At 39.0% G+C, this 24,294-nt stretch overlaps 2 protein-coding genes and 1 long non-coding RNA gene across 5 annotated transcripts; 2 read left to right on the plus strand and 1 right to left on the minus strand.

The window, feature by feature from the left end:
- Nucleotides 1–546: 546 nt before the first annotated feature.
- LOC113580478 lies at nt 547–2,056 on the plus strand. Its single transcript, XM_035519972.1, is given in 5 exon segments — nt 547–826; nt 1,028–1,503; nt 1,506–1,636; nt 1,768–1,839; nt 1,939–2,056. Coding segments are annotated over 5 exon segments (1,008 nt in total). The 5' UTR covers nt 547–615.
- A 111-nt stretch (nt 2,057–2,167) lies between these two features.
- On the minus strand, nt 2,168–2,651 carry LOC113580481. Its single transcript, XR_003410967.1, has 3 exons — nt 2,561–2,651; nt 2,389–2,426; nt 2,168–2,257 (listed from the first exon to the last, which is right to left on the minus strand). It is a non-coding gene; the product is annotated as an uncharacterized LOC113580481 (long non-coding RNA).
- Nucleotides 2,652–2,741: 90 nt separating this feature from the next.
- Nucleotides 2,742–23,350, plus strand: tspan5a (tetraspanin 5a). Of its 3 annotated transcripts, none has more exons than XM_035519927.1 (10): nt 2,742–3,135; nt 14,891–14,941; nt 16,562–16,708; nt 16,985–17,155; nt 18,346–18,471; nt 18,998–19,045; nt 19,595–19,711; nt 19,892–19,953; nt 21,688–21,733; nt 21,831–23,350. In XM_035519927.1, the coding sequence occupies exons 1-9, from the start codon at nt 3,052–3,054 to the stop codon at nt 21,698–21,700; spliced, it is 819 nt and encodes a 272-aa protein (XP_035375820.1). In that variant the 5' UTR covers nt 2,742–3,051; the 3' UTR covers nt 21,701–21,733; nt 21,831–23,350. The 3 variants fall into 3 exon arrangements, with proteins under 3 accessions (XP_035375820.1, XP_035375819.1, XP_035375821.1); XM_035519926.1 differs by having other exon boundaries at nt 21,834–23,350; XM_035519928.1 differs by lacking the exon at nt 18,998–19,045 and having other exon boundaries at nt 21,834–23,350.
- Nucleotides 23,351–24,294: the final 944 nt, after the last annotated feature.

Consider the following 24,294-nt stretch of genomic DNA (forward strand, 5'->3'; position numbering starts at 1 on the left):
TCAAAAAACACCCAAGCACCAGGAAATACAAAGGCTGATAAAATGAAACCACACTGACACCTTGAAAATGAAGTTTTTTTACTTCAATCATAAATAAGATACAAACGTTAGCTGCTTAAACTTTGAACAAATACATAAATAAACAAACAAACCCACACAACTACTTCCATACAAGTGCCCTCATCACTTAAGAAATGATAAGAATCTTCTTATAAGCCAAACCTTTTTCCATCACCAAAGAGAGAGGGGTTTGCAGTTAAAAACAAGGAAAAAGTTGAAAAGAGCCTTTGAAAAGCAATCTTTAAACCAAAACAAGGCTCCCTGCTTTGCTCCACTGCCAGGAACAGCAAGGGCACAATGCCTGTCAAATGGACTGACATTCCAGGGGTTTTCTGTGTGCACCGTAATTATGTTTTCTCCAGCTCTGCTGTGGGGGTCGCGGCCTGTGAATCTTTCCCACCCAGCAATTAGCGAGCGAAGTTCGGCCTCCCTCTCCTGTACCCTCATCTAGTTGTGAGGCACAGTCAAGAAACAAATCTCCTTCTGTTTATCTCTCTCGGAGTTACGATAGAGCTTTGGGGTGCTTTTGTGCAGCTCTAATCCTGGATATGATTAATGCCACAATTACTAGAGGATCTCGCAGGGGATATGGGCAACAGGGATCTTAGCAAAGACATTTTGGAAATGCTACACATCAGTAAGCTGTCGGTGCCACACCCGGCAAAACCACACCCATACACGAAGTGCATTTACCAGCTGCTGGCGATGCAAGAGTCCAGGCACAGTAGCGATGGTCCCGTGGTGCAAAGTTTCTGCAGTATCCAAGGTAAGAAGCTTTCTCCAACGGGTCTGCCGAAACACTGAGAAATATTACAAGGTGCGTTTTATGAAACATTTCTCCTCCCAGCACAGCATCATAAACATCACAATAAACCTTTTATGACTTTGCCCCTTCCTGACCTATAAACAGTTAAAATCAGCTGTACCAATAGCTAATAATGTATCGACTTTTATGACTCATGAGCAGGAGCAAAAGACAACACATCAGGTTGGACCTGGTTCAGTGTGTCCCACCTGAGGCCCTCCATAACCGTTGCCGAGCTGGTCCTACTGAGGAGGTCTCTGCACCCTGAGCCCCTGAGTGTGATGGTAGCTGTGCACAGCCTCTCCCCTGGAGCCGGCAACAAGCGCATGAGTGGCCTGCCCTCCGATCAGCTGCTGAGCTTGAACGAGCTCCCGCCGTTGGGCTACGACATGTTCAACGTGATGGCCACACTGAAGCCTCCCCGGCACCGGCTCGATATGCTAGGATTCCAGCTGCGCTTCGGGGACAAGGGGAGCAGTCTGGTGCTCCATGAGGCCCTGACACAGAGCCCGTACTGCCTGAATGGGAGGTCGGTAAGCCAGCCATTGCTGGTGGCCTATAGGGTCAGGCCAGCAGAGATGCTGCCGTGGCCGAACTCAGAGCACAGACAGAGGCACCACTTTGGGGCCAGTGCTCAACACGAGGAGCAAGGCGACAGAGGAGCACCATCGGAACTGCATGCAGGCTTTATGAATGCCACATTAACATTCATTATAGTGAACTCAGTCAGTGGATCCTGCAGCCAGTGAGGATTAACCTCAGTTTCTCCAGGTGTGATTTGCAAGCAGTTGCTTCAGTCACTTTACCTTTTTTATTTATTTATTTTTTTCCACCCTGTCAAACTGAATCTTCCCAAACTGAATGATTAAACATTTAAGGTAAATTACCTGTCTCTTTTGTAGGGGTATGTGCCTAACAGAGAAGTCAAAAATCTGTGTTGAAACACAAAAACAAAATAAAAAACACAGTGAAATGTCATTTTAAAGATTCTTTCTAATTATTTCTCAATATATTTTTTAAATGGCATAAGTGTTCATTATTTTACCTGTTTGTAACCTTGTGTACCATTCTAGGTCAACCTGCACATCACAGGAGTAGTCTCCTGTGATGGTGATGTATCGGAGCACCACAGATGACATCATTATAAAGGAGTTGAAAGACCTCAGGGCAGAGAGCTGTGCCTGCCCATAAAAGACAAAGCAATAACACCTGAACAGAATCATTATTGCTGGTTCTTTGGGTAGTATCCATCCCGATCACGCAGTCTTTACCCAATTTATATAATATAATAATTACCTAATTGGGGTAATGACTAGACATCGTTGTAGAATCAGTGAGACCAGCTCGCACAGAAATGTATATTAATTCTTTTGGCCACGAGGAGGCAGACGACTGCGAAGGTAAAAGGAGTAACATATTTCACACAATTTTCCAGCCATTTATCGTTCTGCAATGTGTAACCGTTTAAATAATAAAGAAGTGCATGCATGTGGCTATGTTGTGCAGTGATACTCACAACTCACATGTTATTCTCGGTAATGTTGAGAACATCCAGATTAACCTATGAAAAACAATTGCAATTTATGTCGAGGATTGTAAATATGACAATGAAGCAGTAGACGTAACTTTTTTCAGTAACTAGGTCTACTTTCAGTAGTTTCAAAAGCTGTTTTTAAAAACCAAAATGAACATCACCTTGGTCTTGTTTAATCAAGACAGGATATAAGAAATCAGACAATATTTGTAAAATAATGTATCTTTGTTAGACTTTCACATCATCTGTAAATATACACATTCCCACAAATCTTCTGCTGTACTTCCTTTAGGGAACACTACGCAATTGGCTAAGGTTACAGTCCATCAAAACCAGCCATGTCAAGTGTAGGGAAAACCAAGGGTTAAACTAACCGCAAAGAAAGGCCGTTGCACGTCGGGCTATTTTGTTTTGTTTTTTAATCAAACAGCAGATTTTTTTTTAACAAATGGCATGTCCAAGTCGTATGTATCTTAGGCGCTAATATTTAACTGCGCCGAGGAAGACGATCGACATTATGTCGCCTTTCTCAGGATACTGACACAAGGGCAGTTTTACATCGCTTTCCAAAAAGGCGAGCGATCAAACCGAACCTGCTGCTCTGCAGATTGTATCTGACCCAGTAGTTAGTATCCTATGTGGAGGAGCACCAATGATGTCAGGAAAGCATTACAAGGGACATGAAGTCAGCTGCTGCATCAAATATTTCATATTTGGATTTAACATAATATTTTGGGTAAGAACATTTAGCCACCACGGTGCCTTTGTTCAAGTTTGCTGTTTTTATTATTAAATCTGTGTCACGGAATTTAAACTAAAAGCCAAAACGCTCCGCTTGTTTTTCGGCGTTTGTTCTATGAAACGTTTTTGATTGAAAACTTGAAAAATACGAGTTGTAGTTTGTACAAGCATGCTGTCAAACCACAAAAGAAGTGGGTCGGCCAAGGGTAGACTGCGCCTGCCCTACCGAGTCTGTTCATCGTTTAAGTAACGCTTCGCTTTTGATAAACTGTTATTTGTAGTATCTTACATTTTGGTGGAACTATTTCTACGGAAAGCCAGTAGTTTATTCATTGTCAGGTACTGTGTCAAGTGCGTTTCTGTGGGCACTAATCGCCTTTATCGGCGACTACGGACAAGTGTTTCTGGGCTTCCCCAAATCTTCCACCCAGTAAGGTGATTCTTTCTTTCCTTTTTTTTTGTCTTGTGTTCATAATTTCTCGCTGCATAATTTAAGTCGATAACACCTAACCAGCCTACGGAAAATATTCTCTGCAGTGATTTTAAGCGAAACTACAGTAACTCATTCTTGCCATCCTGTGTAGATGCGATATTCAACTTTGAGATGACGTGAACTGATGGGCAATAGTTCCGTCAATTTAACACAAACACTTCGTTTCAGAAGGTTTATTCTCTAGAAGCCTGTAAAGAAAATCACCTCTTTCTTCGGTGTATTGGTTTTCTGTGCCTTCTCAGGAAATGTTGATGTAATCAAATCATAATTTGAATTTGAACATCGGTCGAGTTTCATATTTTGGGAAACGTCGCATCTGCCAAGAGATCTGCTCTACTATACATCATGTGGATCATGTGCCTAATGAATACAAGCTTAGGCACGGTATTTGTTATTTATTGCCACTTCACAAAAATAAGTGCTTCCTGATGGTCTCCAGCAAGGTATAATGATTATAATGTTAGTTTTGTGGGTTCAAATGCATTAAAGATTAATAAATACAGCTGTAATTTACATCAATATGGTTCACGGAACAGGCGATTATCACATAATACAGAACATAAAGTCCACAGCCTTGTTCCTTCCACTTAAGGAAATGACCTCCATTTTCCCCGTTTCCTCTAGAAACAAAGAGCAAGCATACAAAATGTTCTGGCTCCTTATGCTGAGAAAGGAGACAACACAACACATTCCTGACATGCTTGGTCAAACCCATGATTAAATATTTCATTAGTGTGTAGGAGTATTATACATACTCTGACCTTTTACTTTTCAGAGGGAGAGTTAATAAAAGGTCAGATGTCACCCAAAATGTTCCCTTTCTTTTTTAACTTTTTAAGATGAACTTAATGTTTTCCTCATGATTTAGTTGCATCCATTGTATGTGTCAGCTCTATCAAATTCACACGCATCCTCCAACAGAGCAGCAGGGTCCCAGGTCTGAATTCCAGTTGGGTGTGCCACTCGAGGGGCTATTTCTTACCGTCTGTTTTTCATAATTTGGCCATGTGAGCGGGCAATTTTGTATCACTGATACAGTGTGATATCAGCACCAAGCAGTGCTTGGTGCTTGGCCTCAGTTGTGAGAGAATCATAAAGTAATTAACCTTCCCTTACTAAAATATTTTTTGGTTTAGTGAGTTCATTGAGTTCAATGGCAGAGATTAGTCCACCTTGAGGATAAAACAGGAAGAAAAATGCATTCATTTATTTGTCAAACGCAGCACCAAACATATGTGATAGTCTAATAAAAACTGATTGTTTTTATCCGATAACTGATTATCTGATATCATCAGATAAATCTTATGTCTGATGTGATTAGCAGACAGAGGTTTTTTTTATGCAGACATGATTTATTGTGTACTCATCCATTTTAACATAATTTAGAGTCATATTACAGGACTGTCCAGAGATGATCTAGTAATCTATGGATTTGTAAAAGAGGTGAAGCATGCAAAGAGATATTGTAACATCAAGCACATTTTGCAGCAGTGTTTTTTTTTTTTCTTTCAGTTGCAATGCTTGTGTATCCGCTAAGAAAAGATGCCAGGTACACAAGAGGGCTTTTTTGTCTCTGTGTGTATTGCATATGTACTGGTTCTGTACTAGTACTTGGAAATAAAATGCAATGAAAAGTCATAGGACAGTAATGGGGGAAAGAAAGCAGGAGAAGAAACTTGAAAGATTCCTGGTTATGGTTCACATCAGTGATGTCTTACACCTGAAGAACAAATCAAATATCTGTGCTGTTGCCAGTGCCAACAAAGTCACTAATCCATCACAACAGCAAATGAAATTTAGTTATTTTTTCTTTGTCCTGAAACATTCTGCTTTCTCTTTACTGGTGTTGTGCATGTATTTTGATGGATAGCGTAGTAGTCCACCCTAGAAGAGGTATTTATTCCTTAATTGACTGACATAGTGGTTATTATGCACATTATTGAAATGTGCATGCATGAGGGGTCTCAGCACATCTGTCCAGTAGCTATCTGGGTATCACACAGTAGATATTTAGCAGAGAAGTAAGCGATATACAGCCTGATTCCTGTAAAGAGTCATTTGTGTTCTCCCATTAACCATGGGTACTTAAGTAAGTTGTTATGCAGGTGGACTACAGTGAATGATTGATTATTTTAACGAATGTTAGCTAGAGGTTTTGTAGGAGATAGTTTAGGTTAACATTCTATCTGACTTGCTGTATTCGTGTTCATGGCAGTTTCTTAGGACTTGCAAATATGAGCTGCTCTTAGCAAGATATATTTATGTAGCTATGTAGTATGAAAGATCAGCCGCATTTTAACATAGAATTCATTTCTCTGACATGCCAGTCAAGCCCATCAGGGGGGGAAAAAATTATACCTACCTTACTTTCTCTAGGAAGAATATTAAGTAGCAGTGTATATTAGCACCTTTTTATGAGTGTATAAACTATAGTATATATTGTAGTGTAAAATGATTGTGTGTGTGTGTGTGTGTGTGTGTGTGTGTATTCTATTGTAAAAACTGTCAATTGCAAATTACAAAGAGGACCAATGGTTTGGCACACAGGAAACAACTCAGATTCTCAAATATCGTACCGTTGAAACAATAGTGATCAGTTCCTTGGAGTGGATGGAAGTCCAGTGAAATCTGACTTATCAAGTTGTCCTGTTAAACATGGACAAGGATTTGTCAATCCTTGTCTCTTTGTCTCTTCCTGTTTTTCTGTTTCTCTCTCTCTCTCTCTCGGGATGTTTGGTTCTTTAGGACCACCCCCCCCCCCCCCCCAAGGGGATAAAGAGACCAAAGATTTCTTTTCTTTCTGTGAAATGCACACCAGTTCTTTTTTCTCCACAAGTGAATCATAGTGCCAGTTCAACTCTAAGGGATACTAGGGATATCTAGGGATACATACCACCAGCACACAGAATCAGAAAACACATTTGTAATGCTTATTCACTCAGTTCCAAAGAGAATTAGTAACATTTCAATCTAACTAGCCTTTTTGGTCTTGTTCTGTGAAACATCTGACGTGATTTTTAAAATTTTCAAAAAACAGTCTGTGACTACAAAAATCTACAGTTTACTTTGGATTGGTTATGAATACCTTAAAATTTTAAGGTAAACTGGTGGAAATGTATCATGCTGGGGACCTCCTCACAGGAGGTGACATACTGTATTGGACAGAGCTTTTGGTTGTTGAATGTGGCTTGGAGAGACATGCGTTTATACCTACCATATCATCTGACTAAAATGCATCTTAAACCATCTCCTGAAGTGCTTTGAGTGAATCTGTTTTAAATGCGTCTTGGGTGCGTTTAGATCTCTATTTTTATGTGGATACTCAAGCTAGATTTGACCATCTGTAAATTTTGTTGTTATTTGTATATTATTCTAATACTCAAGACAGATGAAATGATCAAGTGTAATGGTTTCATTTGTTATATTCCCCTTGATCAAGCTTTAGTATGGATGTAGTTTAGTATTTTATACTTTATAATTTGTGGTGTTGGTACGCTTTTTTTTAATTCTTCTTTAATTTATTATCCTTAATGTATAATGCATTTAAATTTAAATTATTTTATTATGTAGCACACCTTTTAGATTTGTTTCAAAATATATAATATGTATAAATGTAATAATACAATTTTATTAAAAGTGAAGACAAAATTAATATATAACCTCTAGGATATATGTAAAAAAAAAGAATGAGTAATGGCAGGATGCACATTGTTTATTTTGAGCAGTTCCATAATCAGATTTGTGGTCAGTCCATAGCTGAACCAAGAGGCAGATATATATAGCCAGAGGACATAAAATGAGACATAGCAAAACTACTGGGAAACAAAAGCAAGAGGTACACAGAGAAATACATGTAGAGAAGTACAATGTCAGACAAATCAAGACAGCAAGACCAAGGGAATATATATATACAGGCGATTAGGAAGGAAATAACACAGGTGAAAAACATTTATAATTGTTACAATTTCAAAACACAAGACAGGGAGGAGACTGGACAAAACAGAATCAAAAACAAAACCACTTCATGCCAGCGCAAAGCAAACTATAACTGAAGTAGCAGAATAGTGTTCATGCAAGTTAGTTTTCTCAGACATCCCTGAAACATTCTGCTTTCTCTTCACTGGTGTTGTGCATGTATTTTGATGGATAGCCTAGTAGTCCACCCTAGAAGAGGTATTTATTCCTTAACTGACTGACATTGTGGTTATTATGCACATTATTGAAATGTGCATGCATGAGGGGTCTCAGCACATCTGTCCAGTAGCTATCTGGGTATCACACAGTAGATATTTAGCAGAGAAGTAAGCGATATACAGCCTGATTCCTGTAAAGAGTCATTTGTGACTTGCAAATATGAGCTGCTCTTAGCAAGATATATTTATATAGCTATGTAGTATGCAAGATCAGCCGCATTTTAACATATAATTCATTTCTCTGACATGCCAGTCAAGCCCATCGGGGGGGGGGGGGGGGGGGAGGAATTATACCTACCTTACTTTCTCTAGGAAGAATATTAAGTAGCAGTGTATATTAGCACCTTTTTATGAGTGTATAAACTATAGTATATATTGTTGTGTAAAATGATAGTGTGTGTGTGTGTGTGTGTGTGTGTGTGTGTATGTGTGTGTGTGTGTGTTCTATTGTAAAAACTGTCAATTGCAAATTACAAAGAGGACCAATAGTTTGGCACACAGGAAACAACTCAGATTCTCAAATATCGTACTGTTGAAACAATAGTGATCAGTTCCTTGGAGTGGATGGAGGTCCAGTGAAATCTGACTTATCTAGTTGTCCTGTTAAACATATTAATGTTTATAGGCTATGTGTGTGTTTCCTCTTTGTATTCAGCAACTAGGCAAAGGTGAGCAAGCTTAAGCTACTTGAGAAAGCAGCAACCTTCATTCTTACCCATGAAAGGATGTCAGAGCATATTACTACTATTTTATTCAGTTTACACTGGCTTCCTCTCAAGTTTCACATGTTGCTTATGATGAAGCTTTGGCTGAAGCTTTTTGTTCTTGCTGAACAGTAAGTCTATCCCACCCACTTTGCCCAGCCACAGAATGCTTAACAGCTAATCCTCAGGATCGCTTTCATCTCAGATGGTGGAAGACCTTTTTCATCTATAACAGTGTTTTAGATAACACTGGGGGTACAAATTTTGTAGGTCTAGAAAGAGGCATTTACACTAACTGACTGATTGAATACTGATGTTTTAATTTTAAACTCATTTTAGCTCGTGGGCAGTGAGGGATGATAACGGACATTTGGTGATATGCATGCATCTGCTGCTTTTGGTCGTGCTTTAGTAGACCCTAGGTTAGCTAGTTGTCTTGTTTTATGTGGATATTTGACTTTTGGGGATGTTGCATGAATGAGTTTGTATCTATATAGCTACTGAATTTATTTACCTAGATTGTTGTTTACTTGCATGAATAAGTGTTCTGTGTTTATTCATGTAAGCTATCTGTTAGCTATCTGCCAGTGATAATGCAAATATCTGTAGCATTTGTTTGCAGGTTGCCTAGCTATAACTATGGCATTTACCAACACTTGCAGAGATGAATGGCTAGCTGAAATTGTGCAATTTCATAGGAATGTGTGAACTTGCATGATTTTTCTAATACTGTAATGAAGGGATGCATAGCTGTATTGGAGCATAGATGTGTTTGTAGCTACATACTGGCCATATTTATCTCTTACGATGTTTACTTACAGATACATGATTGATAATGTTTAGTAACATTTCAATCTAACTAGCCTTTTTGGTCTTGTTCTGTGAAACATCTGACATGATTTTAAAATTTTCAAAAAACAGTCTGTGACTACAAAAATCTACAGTTTACTTTGGATTGGTAATGAATACCTTAAAATTTTAAGGTAAACTGGTGGAAATGTATCATGCTGGGGACCTCCTCACAGGAGGTGACATACTGTATTGGACAGAGTTTTTGGTTGTTGAATGTGGCTTGGAGAGACATGCGTTTCTACCTACCTTATCATCTGACTAAAATGCATCTTAAACCATCTCCTGAAGTGCTTTGAGTGAATCTGTTTTAAATGCGTCTTGGGTGCGTTTAGATCTCTATTTTTATGTGGATACTCAAGCTAGATTTGACCATCTGTAAATTTTGTTGTTATTTGTATATTATTCTAATACTCAAGACAGATGAAATGATCAAGTGTAATGGTTTCATTTGTTATATTTCCCTTGATCAAGCTTTAGTATGGATGTAGTTTAGTATTTTATACTTTATAATTTGTGGTGTTGGTACGCTTTTTTTTAATTCTTCTTTAATTTATTATCCTTAATGTATAATGCATTTAAATTTAAATTATTTTATTATGTAGCACACCTTTTAGATTTGTTTCAAAATATATAATATGTATAAATGTAATAATACAATTTTATTAAAAGTGAAGACAAAATTAATATATAACCTCTAGGATATATGTAAAAAAAAGAATGAGTAATGGCAGGATGCACATTGTTTATTTTGAGCAGTTCCATAATCAGATTTGTGGTCAGTCCATAGCTGAACCAAGAGGCAGATATATATAGCCAGAGGACATAAAATAAAACATAGCAAAACTACTGGGAAACAAAAGCAAGAGGTACACAGAGAAATACATGTAGAGAAGTACAATGTCAGACAAAACAAGACAGCAAGACCAAGGGAATATATATATACAGGCGATTAGGAAGGAAACAACACAGGTGAAAAGCATTTATAATTGTTACAATTTCAAAACACGAGACAGGGAGGAGACTGGACAAAACAGAATCAAAAACAAAACCACTTCATGCCAGCGCCCTGGAAATCGCAATGCCAAAGGGGGAAACTGACAGTAATGGTTAAGGAATACCTTACTTGTGACACAGGGAACAGAAATGCCCTGGAGTGGATTCAGAGCCACACCTCAAAATATAGCTGGAAGCATGTCGCAGGAGGTATAGCATGGTTAAGACGTTCTACAAAGTAATGACACAGGAATTGTTAGTTTTTACTGCTAGTTTACTCATTTCAGTATCATGTGTTCGCTGTTGTCCACAGAACTGCATATAATTTGACTTCTTATTCAAAAGCAAAATTTAATCATTACTGGCTTCTCTTTCAATTGACATAAAATATACTTTAAGACTGGTTATAAACTAACCAGTCTTATTAGATAAATGTAGAGGAGTCAAGATGGTAGTATCAATTGATTAGAAATATGTGATAAGTGAGCCAAATTTTACTATAAGCTTTGGAATTGGGTAATGGTCACAATACAAAACTGCATACTATGAAAAACTATACTGAATATTACTAAAGAGTATGTCAAAACAGTACATCATTCAGATTTTTATAGATATAGATTTGTAGCACACAAAGACATAATATCTCTGAAAATAATATAAGGCCTGCAATAAACTGGAAAATTACACTAAGGGTAAGTCTATAAAAATAAAAGGGTAAGTTTTTTTAAAAAATTAAAGTCATACTCAGTCACCTCCATCAAAAGAAATGTTAGACTACAGTAGCTGTTACTACTTAGATTACAACCTGGCATTTTTGTATCTGTACTTGCCTATCTTAATACTTTTGTGTCTTTACCTTAGTATTGGCTGATGCTGCTCACAGAAAATCAGACCAACCTCACAAAACATTGATCTCTAGTATCTACATCTAGTATACATTTCTTAATTTTATTTGAGTAAATGTTCACAGTCTTCAAAAATATAAATAAACAAGTAAAATGTGAGTATTCAAAAAAAGAACAATATCAGGACTCTCCAATCCTGGTAAGAAAATGTGTCTTTAGCTCCAAAGTAGCGCAACCAGCTCTCCAACTAATTCTCTCCTGGACTAGAATTCCATGAGATTGGTCATCTTCTCAGTGGCAAAAGATGTCTTTGTTAATGAACCCATCAGCTAGCCTGTTTTGGCATCTGGAGTCACACAGATCTTTAAGCAAGGACGGAAAAGACCATAAATCTGATTAAGAAGAGCTAATGTGGAGGAGATACTGTCAAGGTAACCTGTAATCCCAGAAATGTACCCTAAAACACACAGCAGTGTACAGGAAACAGGAAGGTCCTGCAATGGAGCTAGAGCAGGACTTCAAAATATAGGAGACATGTAGCATAAGATACCAAGAGGTTAACTGCTTCCACACAGGAGTTAATGGTCTTAATGTATAAAAAAAAATCCTTTCATTTTGCGAGCATTCAAATAGACAACTTATATAGTTTCCTAAAAGTTCCATTGTCCTTCCAATACACAGAAAGGACAGAAGAGTATTTTTTTGTTCCTTCACTCTTTATTCAAAGCGAACCTTTATAATGCTTTTGCTCTGGCAAAATGTGGTTGTGATTTGTTTCCGCATATTGTTCCACTTACTTATACTAAAAGAAAATATTGAATGAGGATATTACTTGCTTCCCACGTTAGCTAGCATGTTCAAGTCTTGTCAATGGTAAGGATATTAAAGAGTTTAGTGGGTAATTGTTTTAATGCTGACTTCTGAGAAATATACACATCCCTTTTAGTCTTTAAGCCACTAAAATCCTAAATGCCTAAAATCCTTTAAATCCATCTGTGAAAGATGTGTTTTTGTTTTGTTTTTTTTATTATTAATGTGAGCTAGGAGAGTGGTGACCAAATGTAAAAATCAATCATAAACTTTTCACTTCTTCCAAAAAAATGCTCCAAACACCAGCCTAGTTTTATTTCTTGAACAAAAGACTCTGTCCATAGCTGCATTTACATGAATAGTTCATGCACATAAGAACGTCCGTGTGAAGTGTGGGCTTGAACCCATGGGGGCTGTCGATGAAAAGAAAGTCATTATGAGACACAAAAATGGTTATTTCAGTTGAAATGACTGGGCAAAAAGGGGTAGCTGGGAACAAGCTGAGTTGTGAACAGTACTCTGGAGTCTTTTTACATCTGTGTTGACATCAGAAAAACAGACTCGGGCCCATCTTCTACAAGACCCACCGTGTACTTTTCAAAGCAGAGGCAGATCTCTTGTCTCTGGTACATCTGAATGGGAACTGAATGACTCACTTGGTTCTTGTGCTCTACTTCGTTGCTTCGTGGTCTTACCATTTGTCAATCCTTGTCTCTTTGTCTCTTCCTGTTTTTCTGTTTCTCTCTCTCTCTCTCTCTCTCTCTCTCTCTTGGGATGTTTGGTTCTTTAGGACCACCCCCCCCCAAGGGGATAAAGAGACCAAAGATTTCTTTTCTTTCTGTGAAATGCACACCAGTTCTTTTTTCTCCACAAGTGAATCATAGTGCCAGTTCAACTCTAAGGGATACTAGGGATATCTAGGGATACATACCACCAGCACAGAAAACACATTTGTAATGCTTATTCACTCAGTTCCAAAGAGAATTTAGTAGATCAAGCAAAGTATAACTGAAGTAGCAGAATAGTGTTCATGCAAGTTAGTTTTCTCAGACATCCCTGAAATGCATGTTGGGATATGGTAGAATAATTTGGTGTAAAACATTTCATTAAGCTCTGTAGTGAATATGTGAATCCCAACTTTTCTTCATAAGGGCATGTAGTCCATAGGAGGCACCCAAGCTCAGCTGGATAACGCATCTTAATTTACAGAGCTCAGTGTACCGTGAGGTCCCAGTGGAGCCTGATAAAACTGGGTCAAGAAGTACAGCACACTTTTTGCTAGAGTCTCAGGCAGGGAAGGGGATGTCTGAAAATTGAAGACTCCAACTGAAAACGGACAGAACAGCATGAGCATTGCCCCAGGCCGATCCCTATTTAAAGCATTGGATTTCTAACATCATGGAGTACCAGTGCCTAGCCCACTTTAGTAGGTAGAGTGTTGCAGTGCTGCTTTGGCTTAAAGGAGCCTGCAGTTAATTACCAAAAGCTGACCTGCCAGTTGCTGTGGTTCCTAACAGAGCTGACAGAAAAATGGTTATGTGAGGGAAGCAACTGGGAAAACATCTTTCTTGTGCATACTTTGGTTATTAGAGGATAAGCCTTTTCCAACCTGATAGAGATGAGTAATGGTTTCAAAAGAAGGTAATCAAATCATTGCTTCCTCCATAGCTGTTTTTCCATTCTTGCTGGCTCCTGAGACAAACGAGCCTCAGTGAAAGTTAAAAGTATTTGAATGTATTTGAATATATGAATGTATTTGACTGAAGTAAAAAGTATTGTAGGGGGGCATACACAAAATGCTTCCCAGTAAACCAATTTTTTCATTTCTTAATTTCTTCAATAGTTTTTGAAATTGTTTAATTTCATTTCAAAAAGTCTGACTTCTGCTGTATTCCAACCTTAATGTATTACTTGTTTGGTCTCAGGTCTTGTATGTTTTCTTAAAGTTGCCATGCAGTGTTCACAGTTGCTAACTTCTGCCAAACTTGGCTTCCGAAGGAACCCATCACCTCCCTTCACTGTCACATCCTCCAGCCAAGTGTCTCTTCAAATCTCCTCCATTTGTCTACCCTTCTATGTGCTGTCCATGCACATGCAAAAATAATTGAGACCCAGAGGACCGCCTCCTTGTTTTGCTTAGAGCTTTTATTTAGTGATGGATAAGTGCTTTTAAAAAGCTTACATCAGCTTTTAGACATATAATGTGTCTTTTTTTCTATTGGTGTGAGTGTGGACTTTGATGGTGTTTCAGGAATGATGGTGTTCCCACATCACCTGTACTGAAGTTGGATTGTTTGCTTGTCATCCTTTAGACACTAAAGCTAATGTTTAGGCTGATGGGCAATTCCTAAACCAGGGACTATCTCTATACTGACTCAGAGTTATAATCTAGTCTGTGAATGCTAAATAGCATTATTTAACAGATTAATAGATTAATAGTATTTTTCAAAGGTTTATTGGTTCTCAGGCTTTCCAGAGAGCTTGGCCTCTTTATTCCAAAATTTATTCCAAAATTAATAAATCACTGATAATTCTGATACTCCCCAAATTTTTATGTGCAGAGACAGACATTTTGTCCTAGTTTAACTTAAACGTATCCAAGTGTCTTTATGAAACCATGTTAGTGAGGTTGCATGTTATTCAGTGAGTCTGTACACGACCACTGTAGTCTTACTTCTGTCATTCTCCTGCATTCTTTTTTTTTTTTGTAAGTGTAAGGAAGGTACTTTCTTCCTTTTACTGTATTTGGTTTTTTGTCTACTAGCCATTAATGGGGATTCCCCAATATGGAACACAACCAGGGAATGTGCAAATACTGGAATAAAATGGTGAGTAAGTCAACATATTTTCTGTTTTACAGTTGCTCGGGGTGGCCTTCCTGGGGATTGGCCTGTGGGCATGGAGTGAAAAGGTGAGAAACAGTTGCTTGAGCAAAAACAAGACAACTGGACAAGCCTAGTTTCATAAGACACTGCACAGTGTTTTTCATGCAAGGGTCCACAATTCAACATTTCAACAGTTCAACAATGCTCGGAAATCTGAAGGAAGCAAAGAATTTGAGAGGTTTTATTGTGGAGGAAAATGCCTCTCTTTCTAGAGGCTTGCTATCTTGCAAGCTAATCTACCGCAAAATAATTGTCCACTATGTGCTTTGCAATTGTATAGACTCAGTTAATATAAAGACTGTCACCTCTTTTGGTTAGGTAGTCACTCATGAAAGGATTTACACTTGAGAGAATGGGTTTCTTCCCCCTAAAAAGTATAACTGCAGTGCCTAGAACCTGTTAAAATGCTACCATTTCTCATGTTAGATAGCTAATAAATTGGTCTTTCAAATAGTATTTTATGTTCATAGTATTCCCCCAAATTCTGTACATTGTGTACTGTTAATATACAGATTTCATATTTTAGTCTTTTTCCCCTAATTAACTCATAAACAGTTCCCAGTATAGTGTTTCACACCTATTTCAAGCAGAGAGGGCTAACCCTTCCAAGCACGAGACTGTCCCCATAGCTTTTCTCTCTGGTGTACCTGCAGGAGAATGCTTCACATTCAGACTGACCATGAAATCTGTACCTTCCTTATTTACTACAGGGGGTAGAGAGCAACTCTGTTCATCATAGCTTTATCTAGTGTGATATGTACACAAACAAGTGAAATATCACAGAGGAGCACACCTGTAACAGAACATAGACAATATGTATGCCCCTCCCCCCACAACAGAACATAGACAACATCTATGCCCCTCCCCCATGTAACAGAACATAGTCAACACGTATGCCCCCCCCATAACAACATAGACAACATGTATGCCCCTCCCCAATGTAACAGAACATGGACAATATGTATGCCCCTCCCCCATGTAACAGAACATAGACAATATGTATGCTCCTCCCCCCCACTGTGTTCCACATATGTGAGTACAATACGTACTCAGGCATACATCACTTGCAGGCATGGAAAATCTTCATTTGGAAATATTGTTATGCCTCATCTGACTGTCCTTTTCTGTATTTAGCCTCTCATTTTCACGCAAACACACTCAATAGGAAGGTACTCCAAAAATGTATGAATAGGGAACTAATGTGGCAATGAATGAATAGGGAACAGGGAACTAGGCAAGTGTACAAAGAGTACTAACAGGGAACATGTAGCTGTAAAGATAAGTGTGTCAGTTAAGCGCCTCACTTCTACACTGTTTGGGTGGAGACCAAGGAGGATTTTTTGGAGGATTTATGCTGGTACAGTTTGTGAGAAACCTCAGTTTTATCTCAGTCAGCCTATCTGTAAAAGAAACAGTTCTGGTTGTGGAGTTATGTTAAGGTTGCCCCTATGTTATGTTAAATCACCCTTGGAAATTTCAAAGCTAAGGCAGCAGCTTGTTTAAGTGGAGAAATCAACATGTAGAATGTAATTCCATTTTTTGATGTTCATTGACGTAGGTAGCCTTCATTTCACTGAAAACTAAAGACATGCTCAGACAGACCATATATGTGTAACCCTCTCTCTCTCTGTCTGTCTGTCTGTCAGGGCGTGCTCTCAAACATCTCCTCCATCACTGATTTGGGTGGATTTGACCCCGTTTGGCTCTTTTTGGTGGTGGGAGGGGTGATGTTCATCCTGGGCTTTGCTGGATGCATTGGAGCTCTGAGAGAGAACACCTTCCTACTAAAATTTGTGAGTCCCGAGTTCATGGTATCTCAGGCTACTTGTAGAAAATCTTAATCTACAACCACAGCAATCTGGCTGTTATCACAGCCAAGGCTTTTGATGTACATAGGGATCTTTAGGAACAGATCCTCAGTTGTGGCCCATGCGCTCATGTCCACAGTAAATGTTTGCGTATGTTGCTGTCTGTTTACCTCATTACCTTGTCACCCTTGGGTTTTGTACAAGGTTATACTTGGACACACAGTAATGATGAGAGCTTTCTTTCCTTTGCTCTTGGCACAGTTTTCTGTGTTCCTGGGAATTATATTCTTCCTGGAGCTGACAGCAGGAGTTCTCGCCTTTGTCTTCAAGGACTGGATCAAAGACCAGCTCAACTTCTTCATCAACAACAACATCAGAGCCTACAGAGACGACATCGACCTCCAGAACCTTATTGACTTCACACAGGAATATGTAAGAGCCAACATACCTGCTGTATTTAAAGATCAAGTAAAGGAACCAAAGAAACATGAGGGGAAACCAAGAAAAGGTGAGTTAGTGAACAAAGGCATTAGGAAGAAAGAGAAAGACAAAAAGAGCAAGCGCCATCGCTGCATCTCTTGTCACTAAGGAAATGCAAGGAACCAGTTACCATAGCAACTTGATCTACAGCTTGCTAGGACTAATGATCTGAATCCTCACGTTATTACTGAAAACTTCTGTTTGCCTCACAGGACCAGTGTGTTCACAGGGAGAACACGGCAGTGGGCAGCTTAGGGTTCCACCTAATGAAACTTCAGCAGCTGTTCCTCTGAATGCATGCAGTCTTAGAAAAAACAGCATTTTAGCTCTGAGAGAGAAAAAAAACAAACAAACTAAACAAACCAGTAGACAACCGTAGGAATTTTACAAGTCAAGTAACTGTGTTTCTATGTGTTTCACTAAACATGGCATTCAATTAAGAGATTATTAAGCAGTGGGTTCTTAAAAGCAAATCAATGCAGATGAGTTTTGAGCATCTCCAAATGTCAATAAACTAAATTCAAACCAGTTTATACCACTTAATGAAAACAATTTCTATGATATTGTAGTATTTGGTGTAACTGTTAACAAGAAGTCCTAAAGTGCAAAACAGACCCCCCCCCCCCCCCCCTTGACCCCCATCATCTTTGGACACGAAGCCTGACACCTAGACAACAGGTTCTAGACATGTGATCACTCGCACAGCAGGCACTGTGTGCCCTTTGTGCCTTCATGTGTTTGCTCTTGACAGATGACTCTCCCCAGGCAAATTTAATGCATTAACAAGATCAGTGGTTCTGTCAGCCGTGAGGCAGGACTCAAACAGTGTCTGAATGAGGGTCACAGATAACACCGTAGCACTCTGTTAATATGGGCTACAAACATGAGATACCATGGCAAAAGATTTGGTCTTGTTGGCATCGTTTACAGGCAAATTTGTTCATTTCACCTTGAAGAAACAATTAACTTGATGATGTCTGCCCCTTTAATGTTTTTTTTTTGTTTAATTGTTTTAATTAAACAATTAAATAATTTAATTAGTAGCATATTTCTACTAATACTTCTTTCTCAGATATAGTAGATGTGTGATGAGAAACTGCGATATTCATTGCTGTTTCTTTTTTTATTTATTTTGTGCACAGTGGGAGTGTTGTGGAGCATTTGGTGCTGATGACTGGAACCTCAACATCTACTTCAACTGCACAGACAGCAACCCCAGCAGAGAGAAATGCGGGGTTCCCTTCTCCTGTTGCACCAAGGACCCAGCGGTAAGCCAGTGAAAAGATGCCAGCAGTGAGCCAGTGGTAGGTTTGTGAGTTTGATTTGCCAGGGGTAACAGAAAGTGAAAAAAGATTTCCACACCAAACATGGGCCTGGGAGTCGGACGAGGGAGTCTGAGGTGAACTGCACCAATTACCACGTAAATCATCAACTGAAAGCTTTAATCAACTGGGGCTTTTTTACTTCTTGCGTGCAGTTAAATCCCTTCAGCAGTCAGAGTGAGACACAGGCATCTGCAGAGAGGATGAACAATAACAGAACAGGCCAACATAAGCCAGCGAAAACTGTGCGTCTTGAAGAGCTGTGGCAAGTCTGGAGCTACTTTTCAAAATGTGCGAAAGATGTGTCCATAAAGGTCCAGTGGGGAAATGTCTTTCCTGTTTGCTCTCTGTAATATCTGTACACCCGCGCCACCACACTGTCCCAGTGCCTCCTCAGCAACAAGTTCCTGTCCACCTTCTCCGAATATTCAGAAGAACGGTTATTTATGGCCCGGTTTCCTGTTGTTTTTAGGAGGATGTCATCAACACGCAGTGCGGTTATGATGTCCGAGCCAAACCGGTATGCCAAACACGTTCTTTCCCCAGTCCTTGTCTTATTTCCTGGTTGTAAACACAATGTCACTGCTTCTGCATGCAACAGTCTCCTGCGCCGAGCCGTAGTGAGCATTAAGTCACAGCAGAAACATCGTTCAACCTCCCTGATATAGCCCAAGTGTGTTTCAGTACTTGCTCGTTTAGTGTGGGTGACACACAAAAAGTACAACTAAGTGCATGAACGCATACCCAGAAATAACAATATTAAAGGTGTCCTTTTGCCACATCTGCAAGACTTAATTATAGAGTTATATTGGATGAGTATCCAGGAAAACCAAGGTGAGAGTTGGAGGGCAAAATCTGACACACAGAGCCATCTGAAGGCCACAAGTCACTGCATGGCAGGCAAGGCTAACAGTAACATAGCAGCACTTACGTTTAAGAGTGACCCCTGTACAGCCTTTTAATCATACTAAAAAAGGAAAGAGTCAGCATGTCGGAGAAGTGCATTACTGCATTACTTCCTTATTCGGTGATGGTTTTGGGCCTTGCGGTTGCTGTCTTGTTTCTTTAGGATCCTGAGCAGAAAACCTACATACATGTCAAAGGGTGTGTGCCTCAGTTTGAGAAGTGGCTCCAGGACAACTTGACAGTAGTAGCAGGCATCTTCATAGGAATTGCTCTCTTGCAGGTGAAATCCTAAACTTTCAAAGTTGCTTCCTTATATGCACAAATAACCACAGCAATAATAATAAATACCTTTTTTTTTTCTTATTTACATTTAATGATAAATTCTACCTGAAATGAATGCTCTTTTCTGTATTTTTCTGTAAAATAAAAAGGCGCTCTGAATTATCTGTGTGTCTGACAGATATTTGGCATATGTCTGGCCCAGAACCTCGTGAGTGATATAGAGGCGGTGCGAGCTAGCTGGTAAGTGAACACTGGTGCACGTCGAGGTGGCTCTTGTGGTAATATCTTTTAGTTCTGCCTCTGCACCCCCCGCATCCACCCACAGCCCTTTCCCTTAGTGGGCTGGTAGCAGGGCCTCCTTTGTTAGCATCCCAGAACAGTGACTGTTGTAGCAGACATGGGTCAGTTTTTAGTGCATCCTTTTTGAGTTTTTGAAGCCATAAATCAGACAGGGGCACATTCAACTCTCTAGGCTGCCACCATGTGGACAGTATGAGAACATTAGAATAAGCTTCCCCTACATGTATATTTAAATATTAAGTTGATAACTGCTAATTATCTGTGCTCTGTATTATTATATTTATTATTATTTATTAATTTTTTATTCAAATGAATGTAAGACAATGGTTATTTTAATTTATTTCTAGTGTTTTGTAAAAGGTATTTAATGTATTTCCACATACTGATATTGAATCATAGGTAGGACACAGCATAGGATACTGAAAAGCATTTGTTGCAGTCTATTCTTTAAAACACATTTCATTAAATACATGTGCACTATATGGGGACTCGTCTCCCCCTTAACAGACCTTGGCTTGGTGGGCACGTCACATGTTCTCCATCACTTCTCTGTGCTGAATTCAGTCATCCGCCGTAATCTCTGTGCACCCCTGAGAAGGTCATGCACCCACCCTGCAGGTGCCGGAGCGTGGCACTCTCTGATCTTCCATGCATCTGCCAGGTTTCCTGCCATGGACGGTCCTGCGAGTCTCTCCCGTTTCCTCCTCGGTTTCCTATCCATTCATCTAAGGCTTGGGGAATCATTTAATAGTCGCAAAAATGCTCTACCATAGCATATTAAAAAAAAATCTTAACACAGAGGATATCTTTGAATGAAATGATGTTGTTAATGCATTAATAATTGTTTCATTTCAAATTGTACATTCACTATTAGGTTAAAGTGCTAACAATCAGCTTTACTATGTTGGTATTTACAAATGAAAAAACGTCCATTTTTATACATGGTTTATACATGGTCCCCACGTTTTGGGGGGAAAATTCCATGTTAATGTAGTGCCAGGCCATTTTCAGTTTATGTTTGGGCTTTCTGCCTGCAGTCTTTTCTTGAGTGAAACGCGTGCTCTTGAAAGGGGACAAGGGTTACGTCAGGTGATTTACTTGGTCAATTAAGAACATTCCATTTTTTGGCGTTGAAAATCTCCATAGTTACTTTAGACGTTTGTACTGAATTACTGTCCTGCTTTAAAGTGAAGCCCAGTCCACCTTTGTTTTGAGGTAGCTGGCTGGATCTGATCACTAATGATGCCTCTGCACACATGTGCATTCATCCATCTGTTGTTGGCTATTTCTTCACTAAAGACTAGTGAACCAGTGCCATTTGTCTTTTATTTAAAAAAAAAAAAAAGATGGTCTGCTCTGAATTACTGGCTGTGGATGAATAATTACTTTTTTTTAAAACAAAAATGTCATTGCTTTGGGTAAGGAATGCCACAGAAAGGCAGTTTTGCATGGTTTCCAACTGTCAACACAACTGATTGGACTAAAAGCTGATTAGCACTCCATGAGATGAGGTAGATGAGGGAGGCCCAACACCAGGCTCAGAGCTGTATTAGCAAACCATTTATTTCCTGCTGCTGGCTAGACAGGTTCTGTGAGCCGAACAAGACTTGAGAGACTCGGGGCAACTGACCACATTTCACTTGCTTATTCATGACGTCCTTTTCTTTTCTGCAGTTTGTTCACCTGAAGTTGCAGCTCATGTTCCCACAGACTTTCAAAGGTAAGAGACTGAACTTACACTGAACTTTTACAAAACTGTCTAGCTAAAGTTATTGTTTCACATCAAAGTTTGTATCTAAACTTTGTTTTCAACCCAGTAGCCATACGCCCAAGTAACAGCGCCAACCAGTACAAGTCTACATGCCAAGTTCACTGGGTCATTTGTAAATGTGATATGAACCATTATCTTTTATGCTGTGTAAATGCGGGTTTATTTCTCTTGATTTTTACATCAAACACCCCTGTAAGAAATGTGTAAAAAAAAAAGTGTGGCTATGCGCATGATCCTCTGTGAGCATGAGTGTTTGTTGGGGTCGATGGACTGTGAGTGTGGTTTGAGCGTGGGTTTTAGTTTGTGAGTGGTTTGGGTTGGTTTGGGGCTGCGAGAGTTGCCTCTGAATGCAGTGCATGCCTCTCACAGTGACAGTGAGTGTCCCATTTTAGGTTTTTGATGAACAACATTTCCCTCATGTATAAGGGCAGTTGTAAATGTGGTTTTACTCAGCGAGATATTAGGGAAATAGTAATGCTATGAGAAGCTCTTGGGCCAGTTAGTGGACAGTGGTCATTGTGCATACTGCTAATTATCTGCTTGTGTTTTTTTTCATTCTACACAATTTCAAAATGTCACTGTCTTTTTTCTTTCTTTTTTGTAAACTCCATTTAAACATTTATGATAACTACTGGTGTCCGAATGTCTGAACAGGTTCATTTTACATTTACGGCATCAGGAAGACACTCTTATCCAGAGCGACTTGAAATTATTAAAGTTCACGAATATTCTGTATATATTCACAGTCCAGTCTTTTGTGAACAACTTGTGGTACAGAATCTAAATGTACCATGGCAGAAATGTCAAATGGTTTAATCAGAAACACTATTTCAGAGGTAAGGGTTATAGATAACATAAGATGCAAGTAGACTTTTTTAAAATATATTTTTGTCACATTCAGGCTGCATAGTCATTTTCATTTTGACAGCAATGTAAATAATCTGTAAAGAATTAATCTGAATTCAGAATATAAAACTGCATTCACAAAAGACTGCACCCTTTGAAGTCTCCTGAACAGACTTCAATAGTTTCTATAGAAGTCACGTATTTTTGAAGTAATTTCATCTGTAGTTTTGCATACAAAAATCACTCCTTTCAGATACTTTATTTAAAGCATTAAAAAAAGACTGTTGAATTGAACATAATTGCACAAAGTCTTAATGTATTAATTTTAAGGACGTTGAAATGTATAAGGAAATGTTTCTGTAATGCAGGCTGTCATTAAAATAATCATGTGGACTATTTGTATTAGAGGAGGCCAGAGTTTGGGACAATCCCAGTAAGAGTGATCAGTGCTGAAATCCAGTTTGTCCTTATTTATTTTGTCAAATAAACCAAGATTATTTAATGTGCTCACCTGCTTACATTGTGAAAAATAGTAATAACATTAAAACTGAGAAAGGGATCACTAGATGGGGTTGGTGTAACGATTCCAAAGCAGTATTATGGGATGAGGACTTGCCCGTATAGTCTCTGTCCCAATACTTGTACACTGACAAAAGGTGTGTGCTTTTGCAAAAGATGTTAATAAATGCACAATTTAAATAAACAATTTTTCCAACTGTACATTGAAATTTGTCAAATAATACATTTAATGTACCATATTCTCTTGTGCTGCAATGTGCTTTTGTACACATTTACAAAAAGTGTAAAAAGCTTAGGCAAATTTGTTTGAACCAGATCTCTCACTGAAATAAGTCACACTGCTGTCTCATGGGACCTAACTTCCAGTGTGTGATGCACACCATCATCAACCAAGTGTAAATATATGTTAACACATTGTCAGGTAAAGGGCAGTGCATTCCTTAATCACACTATATAGACTTCTAACGAGTAGCTCTGCTAAAACATGCAATTGCCTGGATACTAAAAGGGAGACATAAACATACCCTCCCAGGTTCCACAAGTATTGTCCAAGCATCCTGTCTAGCCAAGTGGTGCACTGGTTACCAGAGAGTAGACCAAGGGTTGCGTCCCCGAAAAAGCCACTGAAGAGCCTCTCTGACCATGTAACCATCTGTTTTTCATTCATATTTTTCCACCAATTTGCACCAAAAAAGATGCATTTGGGAACTTAGTGCCTGAATGAAAGGGTGTTGCTCACTCTCTTTAGCCATGCTTGTATGCGAGATGGCGTGGAGAGACAAACAGAGAGATTAGCTGGACATCTTAGGGCTTAGTAACTGACAATCCTTCCCTGTGTTTTTTAATGATGGGATTTGTTTTGATTTTGCTTTGCCATGGCCACTGGGGAGAAGGTAAAGTACAGCGTTGGCATTTCCTCCATGTTCAACCTTCATCTTTTTCTATGGATGCTTATGATTTCTACACATCTCCTTTTTGTGTTCAGGTATTGATCTTTTATGCAGAGGTAAGTGTTGGAGAATTCCCAACTAAACATGCGGATCAGGTTCCCTAATGAATAAGAATCCTACAGATAAGATGGCGATGGGCTAGATATCATTCTAGTGACAGTTGGTATATGTTCCAGTCTGTGTTTGTACTAAAAA

This window comes from Electrophorus electricus, chromosome 19 (genome assembly GCF_013358815.1).
Source record: "Electrophorus electricus isolate fEleEle1 chromosome 19, fEleEle1.pri, whole genome shotgun sequence".
Lineage (NCBI taxonomy): Eukaryota > Metazoa > Chordata > Actinopteri > Gymnotiformes > Gymnotidae > Electrophorus > Electrophorus electricus.

Coding starts and splice junctions, on each gene's coding strand:
- tspan5a (XM_035519927.1), top strand. CDS start 3,052: ATGATGTCAGGAAAGCATTACAAGGGACATGAAGTCAGCTGCTGCATC. Junction 14,942..16,561: donor TGTGGGCATGGAGTGAAAAG/GTGAGAAACAGT, acceptor TCTGTCTGTCAG/GGCGTGCTCTCAAACATCTC. Junction 16,709..16,984: donor ACACCTTCCTACTAAAATTT/GTGAGTCCCGAG, acceptor CTCTTGGCACAG/TTTTCTGTGTTCCTGGGAAT.